Source organism: Drosophila tropicalis, unplaced genomic scaffold, assembly GCF_018151085.1.
Source record: "Drosophila tropicalis isolate 14030-0801.00 unplaced genomic scaffold, ASM1815108v1 contig_443, whole genome shotgun sequence".
Taxonomy (NCBI): domain Eukaryota; kingdom Metazoa; phylum Arthropoda; class Insecta; order Diptera; family Drosophilidae; genus Drosophila; species Drosophila tropicalis.
In genome coordinates this window covers 1,745,855-1,769,131 of record NW_027172907.1, presented here as the reverse complement: position 1 = coordinate 1,769,131, position 23,277 = coordinate 1,745,855, and the positions used below count along the sequence as shown (strand labels likewise).

The following is a 23,277-nucleotide window of genomic DNA, read 5'->3' as shown; positions in this document are numbered from 1 at the left end:
CATCTTTAAGAACCGCTTTACTTTATTCACTACCGGCCCCCAATAAAAATGACGGGGCTAGGTAACAATGATCTGAAGAACAGATCAGTTAGTAAAAATGACGGGGCTAGGTAACAATGATCTGAAGAACAGATCAGTTAATAAAAATGACGGGGCTAGGTAACAATGATCTGAAGAACAGATCAGTTGATAAAAATGACGGGGCTAGGTAACAATGATCCGAAGAACGGATCAGTTACCCCAGCACAAAGGACATTTTCAAAGTCCTTTTTAGCCATTGGGGTCGAATATCGCAACTGAAGCGAACATCAAAGGAACTGTTGGCCTATGTAATATACTATCCTCAACTGCCAACGTGGCTAACACCGATCTACCAATGAAAATGGCTGTGCAAGGGAACAATTATCTGAACAACAACATACAAAGTTCTAGGTTTAAAACATCAGGGTTGAGACTTGACATTATGGATTCAACACTGGATTTCTGAAATGAACGAAAGCACATAAGAATTGCCTTTGGTGACCACAAAGACGATCAAAATGAAGTCTGTGGCCCTGAACTTTTCCATTCAGGCATAATACCTTCCCTACTTCACAAAGAGTTCGAGTTCAGCTCCCAGCTTTTGCACCGACGGATCGAGGTGCTATTCAGGTGTTTCGTACAGTTTAACTACAGAAACAGAAGTCATCAAATCCTTTCTCCTTCCTCTCTCTCTCGATCCAACTGGCACTAGGTGATCCGCACAGATCACCATCAGCACCATCAGCGATCTCCAACATAAAAAGCCAACTAAGAGTTGCATTGTTATTAGCTGATGGTTGAAAAGGCCAGCTTAAACTTTTTAACTTGGGCATTTGTAAGCCTGGTACACTTCAAAAATAAAAAAAAAAAAAAATGACAAGTTGATGTCGTTTTTTGAAAGGACAATTCAATTCATAGAGACTGGCACAGAACATCGATACCTGCCTAAAAGAATGTTATACAAAATCATAAGATTGCAAAGGGAACATATACATCATTTCAAATATGCCTATGATTGGCGGCATCGTTACGAGTTTGGCGCCACCTAGCAACTAATAATGGGTGCCGGATAAAAATAGGGGTAACCGGCAGAAACATCGGTGTTGCAAAAATATTGACAAGTCCGCGGTGTTTCCAACACTGACACTATTCGCGGAGTGAGAAGTACATGTGTTTGAATTAAAACAATTTTTATAAATAAATACATTTTATGTATGGAAAATGTTTGTTCTCGCAGAGCTGAAAGATAATGTTCGAATAGCTCCAGATCATTTCAATTTAAAGCTCATCGATGCTGTCCGCGACGAAATCGACCGCAAGTTGGCCAACAAGGTGATTTTGGATATAACTGCACATGACATTGTCACTTAACTGTCGCCTGAATTGCTTTCACGCAGGTGCTACTCAATGTTGGCCTATGCATAGCTCTGAAGGAGATTGTGTCGCTCAAGGACTCCACCATACTGCCGGGTGATGGGGCCTCACATACGGAGGTGCTCTTTCGTTATGTGGTATTTCGGCCGAGGCTTGGCACTATTATGACCGGCAAGATACGCAACTGCAGTCGCGAGGGTGTCCATGTTACACTAGGATTTTTTGATGACATACTCATACCACAAGCTGCCTTGCAGCATCCTTCTCGCTTCGATGAGGCCGAGCAGGCCTGGGTGTGGGAATACCCGCTAGAGGATGGAGCCAAACATGATCTCTTCATGGATGTGGGTGAACCCATCAAGTTTCGTGTCACACGTGAAATCTTTGAGGAGACCTCTCCAATTGGTCCGCCCAAGGCGGAGAATCAGACGGCACAGAACGCTAGCACATCAGCAGCGGCAGCTGCTGCTGCTGGAGCCCAGGAAGTGAAGACTCCCTATAAAATTATTGTAAGTCAATTTGACGGTTACGCATTTGTTTCCTAACTTCATTGGTTGTGTGTGTGTGTGTGTGTGTGTGTGTGTCTTTTAGGGTGCCATCAATGAGTCTGGCTTGGGTGTGCTCTCCTGGTGGGATCAACAGAACAAGGAGGACGATCCAGAAGGTAAGAAAGGTGATGACACTACTGACTACGACAATGATGACGATGGCGAAGGTGCTTGCGAGGAATGACCAGACGTTTAAGGTTTATTCCTTATATATTGTTGTGTATATTGATCTTTGAATGATGATGATAGTTAAGCTACTTTAAATGAACTAATTCATAGTTTGCATCGGTTCCACAAATGAAACGCTGATGTGTAAATATGGATAGATAAAGTTAAAGTTTACTTTTAAAATCAATTTAGTTTTGAAATTTAAAATAGATTTATGCCTTCCAAATATCCCAAAGATAAATGGAAGACACCAAAGTTAACAATAAGTTTAAATGCAATTCATTAATGCATAAAGTCTGAGATTAAATCAACCAAACGTATATAGTTAAGCTTGGGGATTCAAATAAAGCTACATTTGGAGTTTTCCTCCATGGCTGTTACTCTCACACCGATTTAGCACTTAGTGGCTAATGCTATAATGCGTTTAAATTGCAATTTTAGTCTAATTTCGCCTCTCATATACACTTGGCACCATATACCATTGAGATGTGGCAGCTGCTGTTTGTATTATTGGTTATATGGCAAGGAGAAATCAACCGAGTAAATGCTTCGCCCTCGGATTTACGGCCACTTAGCTATAATCTAACGATTTCCACTCATTTAAATGGTGGCCCAAATCAGAATCGCTATGTGGGCTTGGTGTCCATTCGACTCTTAGTTATCAAGGAGACGCGTCAAGTGATTTTAAACTATCGTGATATATCAATATCATCAGAGCATACCATGCTGATACGAAATTCCAGTGGACTTCGCATCGGAATTGCTTCTACGAAAAGCCTTGAAGCATCTGAAGAATTTCTCATTGAATTCAGAAATCGTCTCTTGAAGGGTGAGGTATATAGTCTATATATGGTATTCTCTGGAAATATGGCCAAGCCACAGCGGAATGGCTATTATGCCAGTTTCTACAAGGATGATAGTAGTAGCATTGGCAAGAAAATGTATTCAATGGCTCAATTTGAACGTGAATATGCACGCACTGCGTTTCCATGCTTCGACGAGCCGCAATTTCGAACAAACTTTACCCTTTATTTGGCACATCATTCGGATTATTTGGCTTTAAGTAATATGCCAGCTGCCGAAACTTGGAAACAGTAGGTTACTCCAAATTCAATGTTAACTTCGTGTCGATTTATCGTAAAATTTTCAACTTCTAGTCCCACCCTTGATGGCTATTTGTGGACGAGATTCGCGGAATCGCCTCCATTGGCCACCCATATGTTTACGTGGGCATTGCATCAATTGGATATTTTGTCGCAAACTAAAACCGATGATGGGACTATGGTGACAATATGGGGTCGTCCTCAGTTTAAGGCTTACCTGATTAATGACGTAGTTGAACTTACCAAGTTTCTATTACCGAAAAGTGAGACTTTATTTGGCGTTCCTCTACCTTTGGGAAACACGACAGAACGAAAAATTGATCATATTGTATTGCCACAACATCCACAAAATATCTATAAGCGTGGTCTAATGGTTTACAGAGAGAATATGTTGCGAAAAGGAACCGGGCAGGAATGGAATCTTTCCGAAATGGTGGCTATATATTTTGTACGTCAATGGAATGGGATATTAATAAGTGCATCATCTTGGGCGGAGTCCTGGATTTTCGATGGTCTCACCGCGTATTTGTCCATACAATTGGTTAATCAACTAGTGCCCATGTCGGGATACAATCAGACACGTTTGCTGGATCTCAGCCTGTGGGTTAAGCAAGAGGATTCAATGTCCCAGGCAGTGGCACTGAAAGGGCTTCACACCAATAAGCAACAGGAATCTTTGCGAGTAAGCAAACTCTGTCTGCTTCTCAATATGATGAACTCGTTCATTGGACTTAAGGTTATGGAGACGGGCTTGAAAGCTTTCTGGCTAAAGTATGCCAACACGACGGCAACTGGAATGCAATTGTGGACCGAATTGCAGGAAGCTGCCAGGCGAGCCCATCTTCTGCCCAGGGGAATCGATTTGAATCATGTTATGGACTCTTGGCTGAATCAGCAAGGCTATCCCTTGCTTGTGGTTAATCGCAATTATGAGGACAACACAGTGACCATAACACAGCAACGCTATACCGCCGTGACTTTGCCAAGTAACCCTTGCTGGTGGATACCCATTACCTATATAACTCAAAGAGACCGTACTCCGCATCAGGAGTGGCTTAGCTGCGACGATGCTGCCCCCAATTGTCGGCCATTACCCTTAAGAATGTGAGTCATCCCGATGAGTGGATATTGATTAATGTAAACGGCAGCAATTTGCAACGTACTCTCTACGATCTGAAAAACTGGGCGAAGCTGCATCAGGTCCTAAGCACAGACATTGAACAGATCCCACCCATAAATCGTGCCCATCTCGTTGACGATGCCCTCAATTTGGCATGGCATGGCATGCTGCCATATTCAGTGGCCCTGAGCATTGTTGGCTATCTAACCAATGAGACAAATCATTACGTTTGGCAGGTGGCCATATATAATCTTGAAAAGCTACACACGATTTTGCATACAACAACTGGCTATAGGATCTTTAGAGTAAGTATAACAACATACTACGGACGAAAAAACCAAATTTGTATGTGTGTGTTCTTTTTTTAGACTTATATGAGAACCATCGTTAAAGTGCATTTCAGTACGATTTTAAAGCAATTGGAAAAAAATCCAGAAAAAATAAACAGGAAATTTTTACGCACTGAAGAACATTCAAGTTTGTTGCCATCACCCGACATCCAAATGTATGCATTCATACCAATTATCTATCGTCTGGCCTGTCATTTTCAATTGGCCGCCTGCGTAAAGGATGCTGCGGAACGCTTTAATGCCGCCGTTCAAGATCCGGCAAAGGAAATACCAGACGGATTACGCGAAACTGTCTACTGCATGGCCGTGCGTCATGGCATGGAACTCGAATGGCTTTTTACTGCGCGATAAATACAATGTCACTGAAACGATCAGTGAACGGCGAATCCTCTTGAGGGCCATGGCCTGCAGTGTAGACCATTGGGCACTCGAGAAGCTGCTGCAATGGAGTTTCGATAGAAGCAAAGTGCCCAAGTTGCTAACCGTTGATCTCTTGAGTGCTGTAGCACATAATAGTGTTGGGTTTATACTGGTTAAAAAGTATTTAAGTGACCACATTGACGATATAAAGAGAATGTGAGTAGGAGCTGACAAATTTCTAATGATCATTCTAGAATCAAACATTTACATGACTTTCAGGTACGATATTAAGGGCATCTTAGAGATTTTGCAATCATTTGTGAATGTGATTACCACTAGGGAGGACTTGGAGAATTTCAAGGACTTTGTACAAGAGAATCTGCCGCGCATCTCAAATTATACCATAGCAAGCTTCTTTGAAGCAGCTAACGCCAAAGTGGATTGGCGTCAATATCGATACTATGACCTCTTGAAGGCCATTCGCGAAGTCACGATCATTGATGACGACTAGGATAATGGCAAAAGCAAATTCAGTTGTTGTTTTTGCAAAAATATTTTTGTTTCTTTTTATTGCTTGTATAAAAAAATAACTATTTTTAACACATTTACCACCACAAAAAAAAAAAACTGTCTTATATTCAAAAAAGTAATTCACTCAACAATTGCTTAAATCTATATACAACTTAAGGGCGGTGTACCAGGGCAAATGGTCAATTGGAAAAAAAATATCAAAGAAGCTAACTTCGGCTATGCCGAAGTTTATATACCCTTGCATGGATTTGGCCATAAACAGTTTAAACTCTTCTTCTGTATCTTAATGTGGGTGATCTTTCGCACTCTATCCCCTTCTGTTTCGCTATACCGGCAATTTTCATCGTGTGTGGGTGTTTGACGTAGTAGGTCGCTTTCAGTGCAGGCGGCAGTCTTTAAGTAGAACCGATTTATGTTTTTTGACTATAATTTGTATTCTATTTAGCCGATCCTATTGAAATTTTTGGATATTTTACATTAAAAACTATATGATGAGTATATTTCATGAAGATATCAAAACTACTTCACCGGTTTTTCGTATACAACTAAATGATATAGTGATGGATTTGCACTGACAGACAGACGGATATGGACTGACATATTGACGCGGCTTATCTTCTTCGAATTCTTCGACTTTTAATAGTCGGAAACGTCTCCTTCTATGCAAAAATCCAAAAATTTGACCAATTTGATATTACAATCTGCAAGGGTATAAAAATACTTGCACCATTTGTGAATTTGTGCGCATAACAAACTAAAATTATATTTGTATGTACATACTATGAGTACCTAGATGTATGTATATATGTACATTTAGATATTTGTGTCTGTATAAAATCGAACAATCACAGCATTGACTTTTGCTACAACTATCAATAAAAAAAAAAGATTCATTTTTCATTCATCAGCATTCTCATCCTCGATCATCAGCAGCTAATGCTCTCCTTTCTCATGTATAGCAACGTTTGCGTAGACTAATGTACATTAGGATGCGGAAGAAGAACATCAGCATGGCCAGAATGCCAAACTGATGCAATATCGATACCTTCTCAACATCCAGGAATTTGAGTAGAACACGTGGATCACTAAAATGACAGTAGATGTCATCGCAGTCCAGATCTTCACGCTGGAAACCAAAAACGGCAAGTACCATGGCCACAACACCGACACGTACATAGCTAAATTTCATCAATAGATTCATTCCTCCAGTGATTTGTGGAGCAAAATCAAAACCATAGACAGCCAGACCCATGAGTGGGGCAATAATCATGGGACCCACAACGCTGCCGTTCTGCAAAAATAAAAAAACATTGATTAACTCACCTAACTTAATCACTAATTACAAAGACTCACTGTTATACTAAAGGTGGCCCCAATGGCCAAACCCATGCCCTCTGCGACCAGAGATATCATTAGACCAACGGCCACAAAAATGCCAAAACGCCAGACTTGGTCGGGTAAACCGGACATCCAGTAGGACATTATCATAAAGGTGACATTCAAAAGTATTTGCAAAGGCAGCCGGGATACGGTCAATGCCATGTAATAAGGCATCAGTGTATACCAACGATTGAATGTCTCCTTCTTAACGATTTTCACCTCGGCAGGATCTGCAGGATAAACAATAATAATGTCATATAAGCAATTGCCGTCAATTTTTCTTCTTCATCTGATCACGTACAACTTAATATGGGCACCATAACTTGCGTGTAGACAATCATGAGAACGGCGCCAATACAAAATTTCAAATGATCAAACATCCTTGCTCCTTGATTGCCCAGTTGGAAGAAGATCAGGCCAAAGAACAGGCCGCATAGTAAATGATGGAACAATTGTATAGTTAAAGCGAGACGAGCTCGCACTATGCGCAACAACATGATCCGTATAAGGACCACAAATTGCTGCAATCCTGAAATATCCCGTCGTTCGTTATACAAACGACGAGAGAAAGCCTTCATCTGTTCCAGCAGAGCACTGGCTCCGCTCATCAGGGTGCCATCTGTAGATGCGGCACTGCCGGCAAAAAAATGTGGGCAAAAATGGACGTTTTGAATTGTGTTGCTGTTGCTGCTGGTGCTGCTGCTCCAGGAACATTGTGGTAATGGCCTGTTGGGTCTCCAGTTCCACTTGTAAATTTTGTCTGGCCACATAGGTCAGTTTGCCATTGTCAGTGAGCTCACTAAGCACCGGCACCAAATGCCCATCCTCGGCATCGACAAGTTCAATAACTGTTCATTGTAGAAAATTCAAAAATGATTAGGAATCAAGGATTGTTTCGAAATGTATACACAAGCACTTACTATAGTCTGAAGGACTGTAGTGTCGTGGACAATCCAATTGGGCCATTTGAAGGAAGGGTATGGTCGCTCGGGGGCTGCCCTGGTATACACAATGGCCACGGGCCAGTACGTAGATTTTATCGAAGTAATTGTAAATTGTGGCCGACGGTTGATGTATGGTACAAACTATAGTCCTTCCCTCTTTGGCCATTGCACTGAGCAGGCGTATGCATTGGGCAGCCGTTACCTCATCCAAGCCACTGGTCGGCTCATCCAAGAAGAATATATTTGGATTATCCACCAGCTCCAGGGCAATTGAGAGACGTTTCCGTTCGCCCCCGCTCAATTTGTCGGCCGTTACATTGCGACGATGATTTAGATTCAAATTCACAAGAATTTCTGTAATCATTTCGTTCTTTTTGTGGCGTCGCTCCTTCAGTTTGAGGTCACAAGACAGATTCATAAGTTCCTCAACTGTTAGCAAGGTCTGATGATGATCATCTTGAGTTATATAGCAGGCATTATCTCCTTTGATTTTGATACTGCCCTTTACTCCGTCTCTTCTGCAAATATCAAGTGAAAGTTCTAATCATTATTTATGATATTCATGGGAAATATATCTAGACACTAATTTTTATACTGTCAAAATTAGCTCGACCTTGAATGCGAATTTGATGAACCTGATCAATGCGGGCTCTTCGCTTCAAGTTTAGAATAAATGATGATATTTATCATGACTGTGCAAAAAATTTGTTGGTTTTTTTTTTTTTTTTTTCTTTTCTCTTTTTTGTTTGTCAATAAATCAACAAATCTATACACAACAATTATGCTAAAACTTGAAATACAATTTGTAAAAATTCCATGATACATTTCAGGAAGTGTAAACAACAATAATAATGTTGATGATGATGATGTTACCATGTTATTGTATCTTTCATGCCAGACAAATGTAGACAAAAGGGATTACAAACTGACAACTCATATGACATTTGCGTAATTTCGGCAAGCAAATCGAATCACATATCACGCCACAAAATCCAGTATTCTCAGCTGTTTAATTATCTAACCGGTTCAAATATCAATCTACCGAAATTATTCACCTTCACGCATACATTTGTACATTTGGCTTGGATGTATGTATGTATGTACATATGTATTTCGCTTAGAGGGTTTCGTTTTCTTTGTTCTACAATTGAAGGCTTACCTGAAACCCGAAATCGCATTCAATAAACTGCTTTTTCCAGCTCCAGAAGGGCCCATTATAGCCGACAGTTGGCCGTTTCGGAAACTGCCGCTGAGTCCATTCAAAATTTGCCGCTCACCAGTTACGCGAACTACAGAAACAAAAAGAAGAGAATGTGAGAATAGAGTAAAAACAACAAAATATTGTAATCAAATTCTGTTTAATCTTATGTTTTTTTCCTCTTTTTATTGTTATCATTATACATACATATCTGCGAACGACTAGACGCTTTAAGACAAATGTTCAAAATATGCAAAAAAAAAACCAAAAAAAACAGAAAAGTTGTCTGGAAGAATTGTCGAATCACTTATTCAGAGTGAATCATTTCAAGCTACCGCTACGCCATACTTAACATATGAATACTCTGGCGCTTATACCATGTTTTCATAGGTTGACATGGTATATTAGGGACGCCAAAGTACATATATGCAACAGACAGAATGAGCGAGCTTGTAATCAATTATTCTAGCAAATTAATGCAGACTTTGCCAAAAACTCTAAAACTGTCAAATTAGAATGTCTAACCACTACCTAATGCCAAAACTAGTTGGGAATCACAACTACTTACAACTCCAAAGTTAATTTTTGGTTGGCCCCCAACGAAGGTGGGTCTAAATTGATAATTTGTAGTAAGCAGCTTATCATAGGATTCCCAAATCTACTTCTTCAATATATACATATGCACATACATATAGGTACATATAATTGAGTATGTTTTTAGACATGTGTCTTTGTTTTTTATTTTAAGTCACATTTGATTTCTCTTTATGGCATGGTATATCAAAGTCGAGAAGTTACATACTTTGATTTGTGGTTTTCTTTTGTTTATATTGATTTGTGTATTGAGTATGTTTAAGTGTTATTCTTAACCAAGACTTTGCCCTTTATTCTTTTCACGCTTACGTTTCGACAATTACATTATTTAAGTATTTATTTTCACACGCATGTGGAACTATTAAGTGGTCGTTAGTTTGATTTTATCACAAGCCTAATGTGTCTCACCTGCCGGCCATTAAATTTACATATGCTCATTAAAAACCAAAAATACATACATATACATGTATACATATGTATGTATGTAAGCTAGGCTTTTTAAAAATTTTTAAATCAAAACGCAAACCATAAAGATCGCATGTAATGATGACTAAAACATGTTACGCTAAAAAATACATAAACAAAGGGCTATGTAGAGGAGTCAGGTCCAAGGGTTAATATTTTTTATACGCTATACAAGAACGGGTTCCTTGAACATTTTCAACTATTAAATCTTAAGTGTGTAACAAAAATAAATGTAGTTTTTTGAAAATAAAATGGCTTACCCCATAATAACATTATTAAATGTTAGATTTCCCCATTTATGTTTATAAGCTTGCTTCAATTTGAAAAAAAGTTTTGTTAAAGTTTCAAAACTATTCACCAAGAGATTCCAACTCAACTTTATGACAAACTTCTTGGCAAATCAAATATTTAGAGTTCGGCTTTAGGGTATATAAAGAACTCTGATATGTTACACCGTGACTTGGCAAAAAGCTAAAAATATGCAAAGACAAACTGACTTTGGAGGGCATTTTTTAAATTTTTAGCAAGTCATTTGATAAGCTCGGCTTAATCTTATATTGTATTTAAAGTAAACTATTTTCAATTTTCAAATTTTGAAATTTTTGATATGTTTGTATAATTCTTTTTATTTCCTGAATGGAAAAACTCTTATCACAATAGAGTATAAATGATCTTTGTATATGCACGTGCCGATATTGTATAAAATATGTCAATGTCGATGCATTTGCGCATTCTTATCATTTGGCCCTGCACCATATGCATATAATGCCAATTGAAAATGCTATCAGTTGAGTGGAATAGAATTGAAGGAAGTGGGTAAAGTATTGCAAATCTCTGTTACCAAGTAGCACATTTCCCATTGTGTTTAACATTCAAAGAGAAAGTTGTTTGTGTGTATGTGTGTGTGAGTGGGATAGGGGAGCTTATTTTAGTTTCCCAGGATAATTATATAGTTTTATCCATGTTATTATCTTTTTTAATTTAAGCAAGTTACAAGTTCCAATCTTAATTAAATCTAAGCGGGAAACAAGTAGAATTTGTTATTGTTATTGACCCTTTGGGCCACAGTGGGCTTGCAGTACACGATTATCGATTGTGCATTCTATTGCGGCATGATTGTAGAAACTTGAGACTCTCCCAGACACTCTCAGATCAAGCCCTTCAATATTATTTCATTGTCAATGTCTAATGTCGAGGCAAATGTCTGGATTCTGCCTTGGGTCAAGATGATTAGACATTTATGCGATAATCGTCTGGGAGGGACGAATGTTCAAGTCCGGCGGTGCAATGTCTGTTATCTGTGTGCTGATTATGACAGTCTAGATGGACCTACTCAATTGATTTCGTGTTGGTCAAGTAAAGGCCCAAATGTTGACCCAGTTAACATGCCAACTAGCAATTAACATTCCTTGTGCAAACAACAACTGTGTGCAAATATGGTTACTAAGTACACCTAAATCAAAGAAGGTCGTAAACAACAAGATATACTTATGTACTTATGCTATGTATGTACATACATATATGTACATATATATGTATAACCCCCACATAAATCAGTCAGTTGTTGTCCAGTGGCCAAGTTGACATATCAATTAGCTAGCCATGCCATGGTGTTTGTCTTTACCCCACCCTTCTCCTCATCACCCGAAAAAAAAAACATAAAACCCGAAATACAGCTCAATAGTTGGAGTCAATTTCAAGTTACTCTCAACATTCGAGTACCTGAAATGTCTAGGCTTCTTGCTATATATCACAAGTTTAATACTACCCTCTATCATTTGCTAGAAAACTAGCCTATTTGCCCAATGTTTGCCGTTAAGTCAACTTTGAGTTGAAGTTCGTCACAATTTACCTATTTACTTTACGTTGACTCATCTGAGATTGTATTATACGTGACAAATTTGTCAATTAAACCGTGTGACTGTATGGGGCTACCTCACACGTTGAACTAGTGGCTTTTGTTTTACCATCACAATATTAAAATTGTGTTTACTGTAACCAGAACAGTACACTTCAAAGTACTAAAGTGTAAATTATATTTAATATGTTTCACGGGACTTTATTTTACGTCCATATTTTGAATGATTTGTTTATGTCGACAACCCCTGGAGAGAAGAGTTTCGAAACAGCAAGCTAAACTAAAATCTGGGAAACCTGCAGTGAAGAAATCGTCTTTGAAAGTCAACTAAGAATCGGAATCTTATACGGAATCTTATATAGAATTTTCTGAGGAGTTCTCTAATCATTGATTGTTGCATCAATATGTACGTGAAATATATCCTGCTTCTTATATTTACTTGAAGCCCATTAACTTGTGAAGAGTTTGTCAAGATGACACTTTGGATCAGGGTAACTACTACAGTGGTAGTCACTTTAATACTCTTCTTTTCGAATCCCAAGTATCAAGAATCTCATTCCACGCCAAATTTAATTCACTTTCTTTCATAGTTCAAGAAAAATAATACCTTCATATCTAAATTAATCATTGCTAGTCTATTGCTGCCCATTCGAAATTCCGTTCATTTGGATTTTTTTGTGCATCATGACGATTCGAATATCGTGCTTCTGGATAGAGTGTAAACTATTATTTTGTGCGGTTGAGCGATTAATTTGCGTGACTCCACCTCACCACACGTCAAATTAAACATATGTTATTTATACCACTTAATTAGTATGCCTCCCAATGGGCTTCGATGCTCATTTTGATTCTGTTGGCATCGGATGCATTTTGGAGGCGTCATCATGCTCGTTCGGCAACGGTTATTTGTGCACTCTTCCAAAATGGGTATGAGCACACTTAGGCTAGGAACGTAATCAAGGTATTGACTGACAACAATACGTCTTTATATATCCAGTTTGTAAATTTGGCTCAAGTAAATTGCTTTTTAAAGTTTCATTCTGAAATTCTGCACTTCATCTTCAAATTACATGGACCATTTGTACCACTAGCTAACACTGTGACTATGCCAAATTTCATTAAGATCGAGCGACTAGGAATATCATATTTCTGTAATAAGAACGATTGGTCCTCTCGGATGACTATATTCCTAAAAAGGACATTTGGGCAAAATCGAAAAGTGTTTATATTTTTTTCCTAATCGTCTGGGTAAAGAAGTACATACAAACTTCGGCTTCGAAAGACTATGATCGAGGCAGATTGCTATCCGAGTTCAACACATATTCCATTCCAAAGGATATAATATTGTCATTATTTAACTTTCTTTAGCGAAAATAGCTAACAGAGAACGATTAATCAATCATAAAGATGATTTTAAGGAAATCTAATAATGTGGCATTTAGCAACGTATAAGTAAATAAGTTTAAAAACAAAACCTGAATTATTTGAATTTATATGTTTTGTATTGTCAAACATTATATGTATATATAATCTGCTTGATATTGACGTAAATCGAAATCATGTATATTGCATGGTAACTTTGCAATCAGAAACTTGTTTAAATACTAATTTTTTTTGAATTCTCGTCTTTGGTAATAAAATATCAAATAGAAATAATCAATAGAAAAAATAACAAAAAAAACAACTTGAAAGATGCCGAAAGTTGTGTTTTTTGTGAAATTCAAAAGAAATATTGTGTAGCAACCACTAGATTACTTGAATAGACTAAACTAGACTTGACTTGACTTTAGTTAAGCTGAGATAAGTTGACTTGTCTTGACAGCTTCCTCATTTGTGAGATGAAATTGCGCCAAATGAATCATCTGCTGCAATGTGCAACGGGATGATGTCTCCAAATGTCGTTACCATATGGCAAATGTACACATACACGAGAATGTACATACGTATGTATGTATGTATGCATGTGTAATAAAAGTATTATTAACAATTGTTGTAGGCGATAAGCATACATACTACATACATATGTGTATGAGCATGGAATATTTTTGTAGTCTCATGCACAATTATCTCAATGTTTGTGCACTTTTAGTTACATACATTGTGACTTCCTCGAATAGTTAAGTTGAGCCACTGCGCGAAGCCAATGAAAATTGACGAAGGCAACGGGCAACGGGCAGCAGCAGCGACAGCAGCAGCAAACAACGTAAGCAACATCAGCGCCATCAGCAACAATTGCAACAACAGGAACAGCAACCAGATTATGTTGGCGCACAGTGAAAAGCGAAAATTGCCCAACATTGATTGAATAATTTTCCCCATCCCTCACTGCTATCTCTCTCTCTCTCTCTTACTCTCTCGCTCTCCTCCTGCCTGCCCCATCATCAGCATCTAGTGTGTTTTCCAAAAAGGGGCAAAGTAAACGGTGTGCGGCAAGTGCGGCATTTGGAGGCAAATGGCAACGATGGGATTTCTACTTTCATAGAAATTGCTTGTGGTTAGTTTTGTTGCTTGGCTTGGCTTGGCTTCGGCTTTGGCTTTGGCTTTTCCGCCGAATCATGTGGATAAATTATATTGGCGTGATTCAATTTAAAAAGCTCAGCCACCATCACCATCATCATCATCAAGTGCTCCCATGTACTCTCCATTTATTTTGAGTTCACTGGGGCAATTTCCCAATAGAAAAGATAAATAAACTATATACTATACATATGTATATGTATGTGTACGTATTATAATAAAATTGTCAAACTTAAGCACTTTACATATGCAATCTAAACACTTCATAGAACACTCTTCTATATAGTCCCCAGTCGAGTATTAAGTTTTCTTCTTTTGGATACAAGGGTAAAATCTTTTGTAATTTTAGTTCAACAAAGTCAGCGAGATTAGTCAGTGTAAATGTATATATATTATAGTTGATTACCGATATGATGACCAAATCATTTATTAAACTTTACTTATATAAACTTAAGACTTTGGAATTCTAATCAAAATTCATTACATCAAAATCTTAATTTCTTAAAATTAGCAATTGATATTTTTTTTGTTTTTTTTGCTTCGCTTTGCTTTTTTGTTTATAGAAAAGTTATTATTGATATTAACTTTGTTGCTAAACTGCTTGGTTTGATTGATCAAGCATTAGCGCACCCTATTACAACAAAGTTCGTAATTTGATTCAGATTTGTGGTGTCGTGACTAAATTGTTGCGTCCGGATCTCATCGGTTGATTCATGTTTTATATGCACATATATTTCTATCAAATTGAATGCAACACTTGCCGATTTTTTGTGCTTTTAAGAATTTTCTTTATACACATTTAGTTTTTGTGTTTTAACATTTATGCGGATACAAATTTGAAGGTTAACATACATATTAGCGAGAGAACGAGAGGGAGAGAGGAGAAGAGAATTGAAATCGATTTGACTGTCTATGTACTTTCAAAAGTTCAATTTGCCATTTCTGCTTTTGTTCAAATCAAATAAAATCAAATCAAATGAAATAGAGTGCACTTTGTCCATTCTGAATTCAATTTCAATTTGTGTTTCAATAGATTTGTATGTCAATGACATTTGGCGTAATGTACAAAGAAAATTTCCAAGTGAAACCAAAGCCCGAATCGGACATACATAAAAGGTTACCAAAAAGGCACTATTCAAATGGGGAAAAACAAGTTTCACTTTTTGTTTTTCAAGAATGTGTAAAACATGTCACCGCATAAAATGTGTGTGAGCTACTAGTATTTTGTAATTGCAATTAGATTAGTTAAACAAACGAAACAAAGCTTATGAGACCAACAAAAGCAAACGATATAAAGAAGCGCAAATTGTCTGTCCATATAATAACTAATTATGGTCATAGCCAACTTGAGTTGCGAAAGGCAACAACTAAACGAGGCAACACACATCATGTTGGGAGGGGGTGGGGGGGAGGCACATACACATACATATATATATATATGTTTATAACTGCTTTGGCTCGTCTTTTGAAATCTGCGCACTGAAGAAGAAAAATACATATTACACAAAAGCTGCAAAACAACACAGAAAGCAAAACAACAAAAAACTACAACTAACACAAATAAAAATTCAAAAAGAAAATGTAAATAAAATAATAGGAACTTTTCTTTCAACATGCAAAACATCTTCAGACATTTAAGTCTTTTGTTGATGAGTGAAGGACTGACAAACTATAAAGATATAACCAAATAATAAAGTATATTTACATACTTGTAAAAATGTTTAATTTCTTGCATTGGCCAAGAGTAAAGTTTATAATGTAAAAAAACAGAAATTACCCAACTATTGCCAAGGAAGTAACAAAATTGTTTTCTCAAGTGCCAAGAAACAAAACAAATATAAGTTAGCTAACTCAAAAACTGAACTATAGACCACCCTCCCCCGATTCCTTGCTGATTAAGACAACAATGCCGACTTTCATTTCCTTTAATTAACACCAACCATTTATGGCAAATAAGTTGAAGACATACATAAGTATAATCAAAATAGTCACAGTCACTATGTATAATCAAAAGTTTGAGTCAGAATTAAAAGCGACACAATAGACCTAAAACGGAGAAGTTGAGAATATGCGACTTATTTATAAGTAAGTACCAAAGTCAAGCGATTTATAAGGAATTGAATAGTATATAGAATAGTGCGTCGAAATCTACAACATATTCAAATTTGATCCAAGTCGGAGACTCTTATAGCTGAGTTTTGGAAATTGTAGGAAGAAACCTTTCTGCGCTCTATTGATGCAATTTCTTTTCATTATAATGCTATGTAATTTCCTCATTTATTTGTTATTTAGGAGTGGCATGTCGGATACTCCAATACCATGTGAATTATCTCAATACAAACTAGTTTAGATAACCACTAAACAAATGTAGTTAGCCAAATAAATTGTCTAATCATTGGACATACATTTTAATCGGATCATTTGAGACACGCTTGTTAACAGATATTCGATTGTTGAGTTCTAGAGTGTTTTACAGGAATTCAATAAGCAAACATCATTCAAAAGAGGGAGAGGTAGTATATACAGTAAACCCACCTACAAGCGAACCTGTTAAAACGTTTTGTTGAAAAATATAATTTTGGCCATCACACTAAAAACTTCTTTAAATGTTTAATAAGTGTAATCTTTCTATATTTTCTGAACAACTTGAAGACTTTTGAAATCATTAATAATGTCATTTACTTCTGTCCCAAACATTTCGTCAATATTATAAATATTATATTTTCAGTTTAGATTTTTTGAATTCAATTTTTTGTCTGAGAGGTTTTTAGGATGAAAACTTTTACTTTTCGAGTTCATTGATAGCAGGATATTTTCTTTGGGTCGAAAAATTTGTTTGTCTATGGAAAGTTTTCGCTTGTTGGAGGCGTTCACAAGGAGAGGTTTTACTGTATTTAAGATAATATTTAATAAACAGATGGGTAATGTAACTGACTCTGAACTATCTTGTATCATCATCTTAAAATTAGTATTATATATAATAGATTAGGTTTAATAAATGTTAAACTAGCTCTCTACTAGTTTGTTGCCACTGTGCAGAGCAATCTCATCAATTGTTGCTTTAGTTTTTCTCAATTGTTTGTAATGAACTTCAAATTAATTAATTAGTTAAATGGTTGTTTTTGTTTTTCTTTTACTATGCAGGATCTTAGAGAAATGTACTTACAGAAATTTTTGCGCTCCTTAACCGTATAGAAGACATCTTGGAACTCGACATCTTTGGATTGAGGATATTTGGTAAGTAGGTTTCGAGATTGTTGTTGTTGTTGTTGTTCCATGGCGATTTGACAGGCGTTTATGTGGTTATTTATTTGCAATATCTATTGTTGTTTAATTTGTTTTTAATTCAACTTTTTTTTTTGTTATTCTTAATGTTAATGTCAACAATATGTATGTATGACTTTGTCTTGGATTCAATTCCGATTTATCATACAAATACATATGCATATATGTATGTATGTATGGATATAGTGAGTTAATTTTTCATCTGTTGCGATTTGCTACGTGCTGCGTTTGCCAAATGTTTCATTACCTACCACAGACACACACAATTGTTTAAATAAAAACTCGGTGGTCAAATGTACAAGGAAGAAGGAATGTTGGTAGGTACGTAGATACATGGATCGGTATGTATGTATGTATGTATGTGTTGTGTATAGGAGCAGGAACTCGAACGCGTTTTGGCTTCTTATTACTGCATTTGCCTATTATTGATATTATTATGGGATTTTGATTTGCTTTGTTTTGACTGGGTTATTCTTTGTTGTTCTTTCAGTTGTCTCTCTATTTAGTTTTTTTATCCATCTAATATTTGTTTTTGTTGTTGTTGTCGCTGTGGATTATTGTCGTCGTACATATTTGTTGGTTGTTGGTTTTGTTTTGGCTACGCGCTGTAAATAAAAAATTAATCATTAATTCTGTGTTGCAGAGAAAACAATAATTATAATTATAATCTGCATTTCGTTTTGGAATTTAGCTGTTGTTGTTATTCTTTTTGTTTGTCTTTGGTTTGTGACCTTGAATTGATAATAATGCTTGGCCTGTATTTGTTTCTCTTATCAGTTACCGCCGACGCTGACGTTGCTGTCGTTGTTGCCGCCTCCGCCGGATTGACATAGTCAACCTTCTATCAAATCCCCTCGTCTATATGTATATGTTTATATTAAATGTACATTGTGCTATTCGGACATTGGTGAACAGGGAATTAATATTTCTTAAAGATCATCGACACCTGTTGCTTGTTCATCTTGATTCGTCGTTTCATACATACATGTTCTTCATTTTGTGTTTAAAGTTTAATCGATGCCAATGAACTCGGAACAGACAAATACATAAAAAGCCGACGATAATATTAATTATTATTATTAATATTTCAAAACGTTTTTGGGTTAAATCAAATTAATTGTATGTACAATTGGAAATTTGATATGATTATTAAAGATAAAAGGCATTAGCATATGATTAATTCATAACTATTCATAAGTACTCAAACAATATGCATACAATGGCTAATCTATGAGTTTACTTTGTACTCTTTATATGAACGAGGAGTATGCCCTCTAATTGTGTGTTTGTGTTTTCTCTTTTCTAACTAATTATAAAATGTCGCATAAAATTAAATGTGTTTTGATCCATTAAGTGAAGAGGTTTATTCTGTTTATCAGTAAGTCGCATTAACTACATAGTCACATTCACTGTTGCGAATCTCTAACTGGATTGATTGACCAAAGACTTAATGTCAAAGTGAACAAAAAAGGGAAATGTGAAAAAAAAATAAAATAGATAAGTTAATAACAATAAAAAGCGTGAAAAGCAATTGCGTAGTTGTTCGACTTGTAAGAGTATTAGTGGTTTATACTGAATATTCCCATGGCATTTATATACACATCAACTAAAGATTGTATGATAGATCTGCGATTAAGCCGTAGTGCTAAAAGCGGAACAAACGTGATCCGAGTCTCGATGATTGGACTTGCCAACATCCACTCACTGGTCTCGTCTAGAGTCTAGAGTCTAGACTAACTGGCAGATCTGATGGCAATTTGAATACGTCTGTTGCACTTGACTAAGCAGTATAGTCTTCATTTAATGATATGTATTCGCTAATGAGGCTCTGACTTGTTCTCTCAGATGCCAAAGGAATAGCCACTAAGTCGACATCTGAAACTCTTTTGCTCTGCAAAAGTTGCTGGACCAATTATTAAATACGCCTTTTGCAGTAAGACAAAGTATGTGGGTATGTATGGGTTACTCATTTCAACAGGTTTTCGCTAATTTTTTGTTTTTTTCTCAGGTTTATTTTTGGTGTTGTGTGTGTGTGTGTGGAATTGGCACCTGCATTGTGGTTCTGAGGAATTCCAAAGACATTTGGAACCGGTTATTATCCTTTATCCCCAGTTGTGTGTATCTCATAGTGAGTTAAGCTCTTGAGCAAAGTTCCCTACGCTTGGCTCTCCTTTTTGTCTCTGTGAAGCCATAAACATCAAATAGATAAGAATTTTATTGTTTAATAAGAAAAGCCTAAAAGGCTGGCCCTCTATATATAAAAATTTGCATTTCAACCGATCGATAGTATAGACATCCGATCCTGCTAATATTTGGCATAGTCATTAACAAACATTAGTCACTGCTTTCGACTGATCTTTCCCATGGGAGGTATATCTGTAGTCAGATCTTGATGCAATTTGGCACACTCATTGATGGGTATATTAAAGTAAACAATAGCCCATTGTTGGAAAGTAAGAAAGTTATTGAAATATGAAATCCCTCTAGTATATACAAAACTAAATTCACAGAATTTTGAATCTATAGGAAAGTGATTTTGTCAATTGAATTTATTTATTTTCATGTAAAGTTGATCATTTTTAATTTGAGGTGGGGAATTCTCTCGAATATTATTTACTTATTCCAGTTTGCTGCTGCTAAACAAATTATTTGGTTGTTTGTTTTTGTTTTCGTTTTTTAAACAAACTTCTGGAAATTTACTTAAAATAAATTAATGCAAATTTATACATTTTTATTTGAGATGTGGAGGGGAATCTGTTGGAATATTATTTGCTTTAATTTAATGTATGTGGCGCCAACAGAAATTTGATCTCGAGATTGCGATCCAGAAGAAGTGTTTACCGAGTCTTGGACTTTGCTGTGCACTTAGGAAGAAGGTCTTTGGGCATCCATTACAAATGGATGTTTGCTTGAGCAGATGATTGCAACAAAATGAGGAAGTCTTTCATTTTGAATTCTTTTGATAATTGAATGGTTTGTGAAATATGCAAATTATGTTAGATGACGATGAGCGGTTTGACGGTACACTCACACATTCACCCATAGTGTGTAGATGTATGTGTGTATGCTAATTATGTACTTTGGCGACTATCAACAAACAGGCCTCTTCTGTTTTGCCGTTTGTGACGTCAGATGTGGAAACATGTATATCACGCGAAAGACTTTTGACCCCAGGCAGGCAGGCAGGCAACAACAATAACAATAAGAATAACAATAACAATAGCGAAAAGCAAAGGCAAAAGCAATTTATTTAACATAATCAAGACCGGCCCCAAAGTGCTGTGCGGCGCAGTTAAGCTAATTACAATCGAGTAGAAATATTGGAAATAATTATTTATTCCTTTTAGATTGAGCAGAATGAATTATAAATGAAGTATTTTGGATATTCATAATTATTATTTCTCTCCCTTTTTGTATATATACATATATACATTCCATTTAGTGTATGTATATGTATGTATTCAGAAATCGAGTCTGGTCAATTGAATATGATAATTCTTGTATTCGTGACGCCCCTTTTAAAGGGTATATACGCACGGTTAAAACCTTTGAAAGGTTTTAAACTGAAGCTCTTGGGTTTATTGTAAATTGTGTTGAACAATTTAAGTAAATGGGTTCAAATGGTTTAAACGAAATGATTGAGTATGGGATAGAGTAAAGAATATGCGGCTTATTGCCAGGTTAAGCAGATCCCTAAGGTGTTTTTTTTTTTTATTTTTGCATTTTGTTTCCCATGTGTAATGGTGTGACAATTAAATGAAATGAGTTAAGGGCCGATTACTCGATTACTCTACCAAATCGTAGGTGCCGCCCCCTTCTCTGCATCCATTTAATAGATAATTAGGAGCTGACAGCCTGAATAAATACATTAATGAATAAAGCTGAGCCGCATCTTTAATTATGTTAAACAATGCAATTTGAAATTGAGTTGAATGTCATCACATTTCGCTCTTTCCCCACCCCGCACCAAACTGACCACCCAGAGGGGACCCCTTCCTTTCACCATTCCCATCAATCCATTATCAAAACTCAATTATAATCACGTACAAAATCTGGCCCAATGCTCTGGTCAACAACATCAGAAACAATTACCGCGGGTTATTTAGCTTCGTCTTAGGTCAGTATCGAGGAAAATCAATAAACGAGCTTCCTTTGTGTATCTCTTAGAATGAAAATTTCTTTCACTTATCCACCTAAAGAAATACATAAGGAGCAGTAACCAATTAAAAAACGAACCAACTGGACTATTTGTTTTTCTTTCCGTTTTTTGAATGGTTTTCTCACATGTCTGCATAATCAGTAAATTTATTATCTAGGTGCTATAATTTTTTTTTTTTTGCACATACTTCAAAAGATAATGTTCAATGCACATGGATCGTAAAAAACAAAGTTTAAAAAACTTTATTGTACATTTTTATTTCGGTTGAAATTCGAAAGTGATAATCAACAAACTTAATCTGCGTTCTGGTGATACAACTTTGCATTAAGTCTTGTCAATAAAAATTAAAAACAATTACTAATTCCTTTATATTACCACTTAAAGCTTAAGAAATTTTGCAAGACAACCAATTTTTTCCAAATTTTTGAGTTAAGATCATCAAGAAACCCATTTTTAAAGCTGTCAAATTCTAAAATGGATTTTAAGTTTTTTAAAACCTTTGAATCAAATCCTTGAAATCCAAAAAATAACATAAATTTGATTGAAAAACTTGTATTTTTTGTCAGGATAATTTAATTTTGAAACTTGATTTTTTTTATTCTACTTTCTCATGGCGCCAAAACTAATATACACAAGACTTAAAATAGTTAATAGAATATATGTTAAAAAAAAATTAAAAAAATAAAACCAAACTTTGTTGCAAAACTCATTTAATTCATTTGGTTGTTGCAGTTTATCTTTGAGTGGCGGGCCACATGGAAAAGCAGTAAACAAAACAAAAGAGAACAAAACGAAAAAAAACAACAAAAAAAAAGAAACAAGTACAAGAAGGAGGAAGATCAAAAGATATCCTTACAACAAAAATGTCTACATAAATGGCATTTTTGCTTAGCATCTCTTTCAATTCAGTTTTCACTTCACTCACTTTAATTGCATTCATTGAATTTTGCGCATTTCTTGCTTGCTCTTTAAATTCGTCAAGTCTTTTTTGCACTATCTTAACTGTTTACAGTTATGCGCGAGTCCACCACCCTGGACGATTGTTTGTTTGTTTAAAGAATTTACCCTCCAAAAAGGACGAATAATTTTTGTTGTTTGCTGCACACCAAAACACGAAATGAACAAAGGGACAAAGGATGCGTGTCCTTTTCCAAAACTCCACACATTCAAAACTCGAAATTTTTCCGACGTCGACGCAGCGCACGTCCGTTTACTTCGAAAACAAATACAACAATAAAAAAAACAACAATAAAAAAACAACAACATGGCGAAATCAATTCGCTCAGCGCCAATGATTTAAAT

General features: G+C 36.2%; 3 protein-coding genes across 6 annotated transcripts; 2 read left to right on the top strand and 1 right to left on the bottom strand.

The window, feature by feature from the left end:
• Nucleotides 1-1,160: 1,160 nt before the first annotated feature.
• Polr3H (RNA polymerase III subunit H) lies at nt 1,161-18,930 on the top strand. 4 transcript variants are annotated; one of them, XR_011031927.1, is made up of 6 exons: nt 1,161-1,353; nt 1,419-1,904; nt 1,987-2,059; nt 17,676-17,768; nt 18,003-18,137; nt 18,594-18,930. XR_011031927.1 is itself a non-coding variant. In XM_068285886.1 (4 exons), exons 1-4 carry the CDS (start codon nt 1,243-1,245, stop codon nt 17,681-17,683), a joined length of 678 nt encoding a protein of 225 aa, XP_068141987.1. In that variant the 5' UTR covers nt 1,161-1,242; the 3' UTR covers nt 17,684-17,803. The 4 variants fall into 4 exon arrangements, 2 of the variants coding, with proteins under 2 accessions (XP_068141987.1, XP_068141985.1); XR_011031926.1 differs by lacking the exon at nt 18,003-18,137 and having other exon boundaries at nt 18,594-18,922; XM_068285886.1 differs by lacking the exons at nt 18,003-18,137; nt 18,594-18,930 and having other exon boundaries at nt 17,676-17,803.
• On the top strand, nt 2,598-5,555 carry LOC137573987 (aminopeptidase Ey). The gene is given in 6 exon segments (XM_068286093.1): nt 2,598-3,205; nt 3,269-4,283; nt 4,316-4,639; nt 4,703-5,023; nt 5,025-5,260; nt 5,324-5,555. Coding segments are annotated over 6 exon segments (2,736 nt in total).
• LOC137573829 (ATP-binding cassette sub-family G member 1) lies at nt 5,579-23,192 on the bottom strand. Its single transcript, XM_068285879.1, is given in 8 exon segments — nt 5,579-6,866; nt 6,929-7,185; nt 7,257-7,602; nt 7,604-7,803; nt 7,876-8,417; nt 9,059-9,188; nt 17,698-18,421; nt 23,041-23,192. Coding segments are annotated over 7 exon segments (1,929 nt in total). The 5' UTR covers nt 17,810-18,421; nt 23,041-23,192; the 3' UTR covers nt 5,579-6,524.
• Between the last annotated feature and the right edge of the window lie 85 nt (nt 23,193-23,277).

Excerpts from the sequence above, each read along its gene's own strand:
- Polr3H (XM_068285884.1), top strand. The coding sequence starts at position 1,243 with ATGTTTGTTCTCGCAGAGCTGAAAGATAATGTTCGAATAGCTCCAGAT. Across the intron at positions 1,354-1,418 it reads ACCGCAAGTTGGCCAACAAG|GTGCTACTCAATGTTGGCCT; the intron begins GTGATTTTGGAT and ends GCTTTCACGCAG. Across the intron at positions 1,905-1,986 it reads AGACTCCCTATAAAATTATT|GGTGCCATCAATGAGTCTGG; the intron begins GTAAGTCAATTT and ends TGTGTCTTTTAG.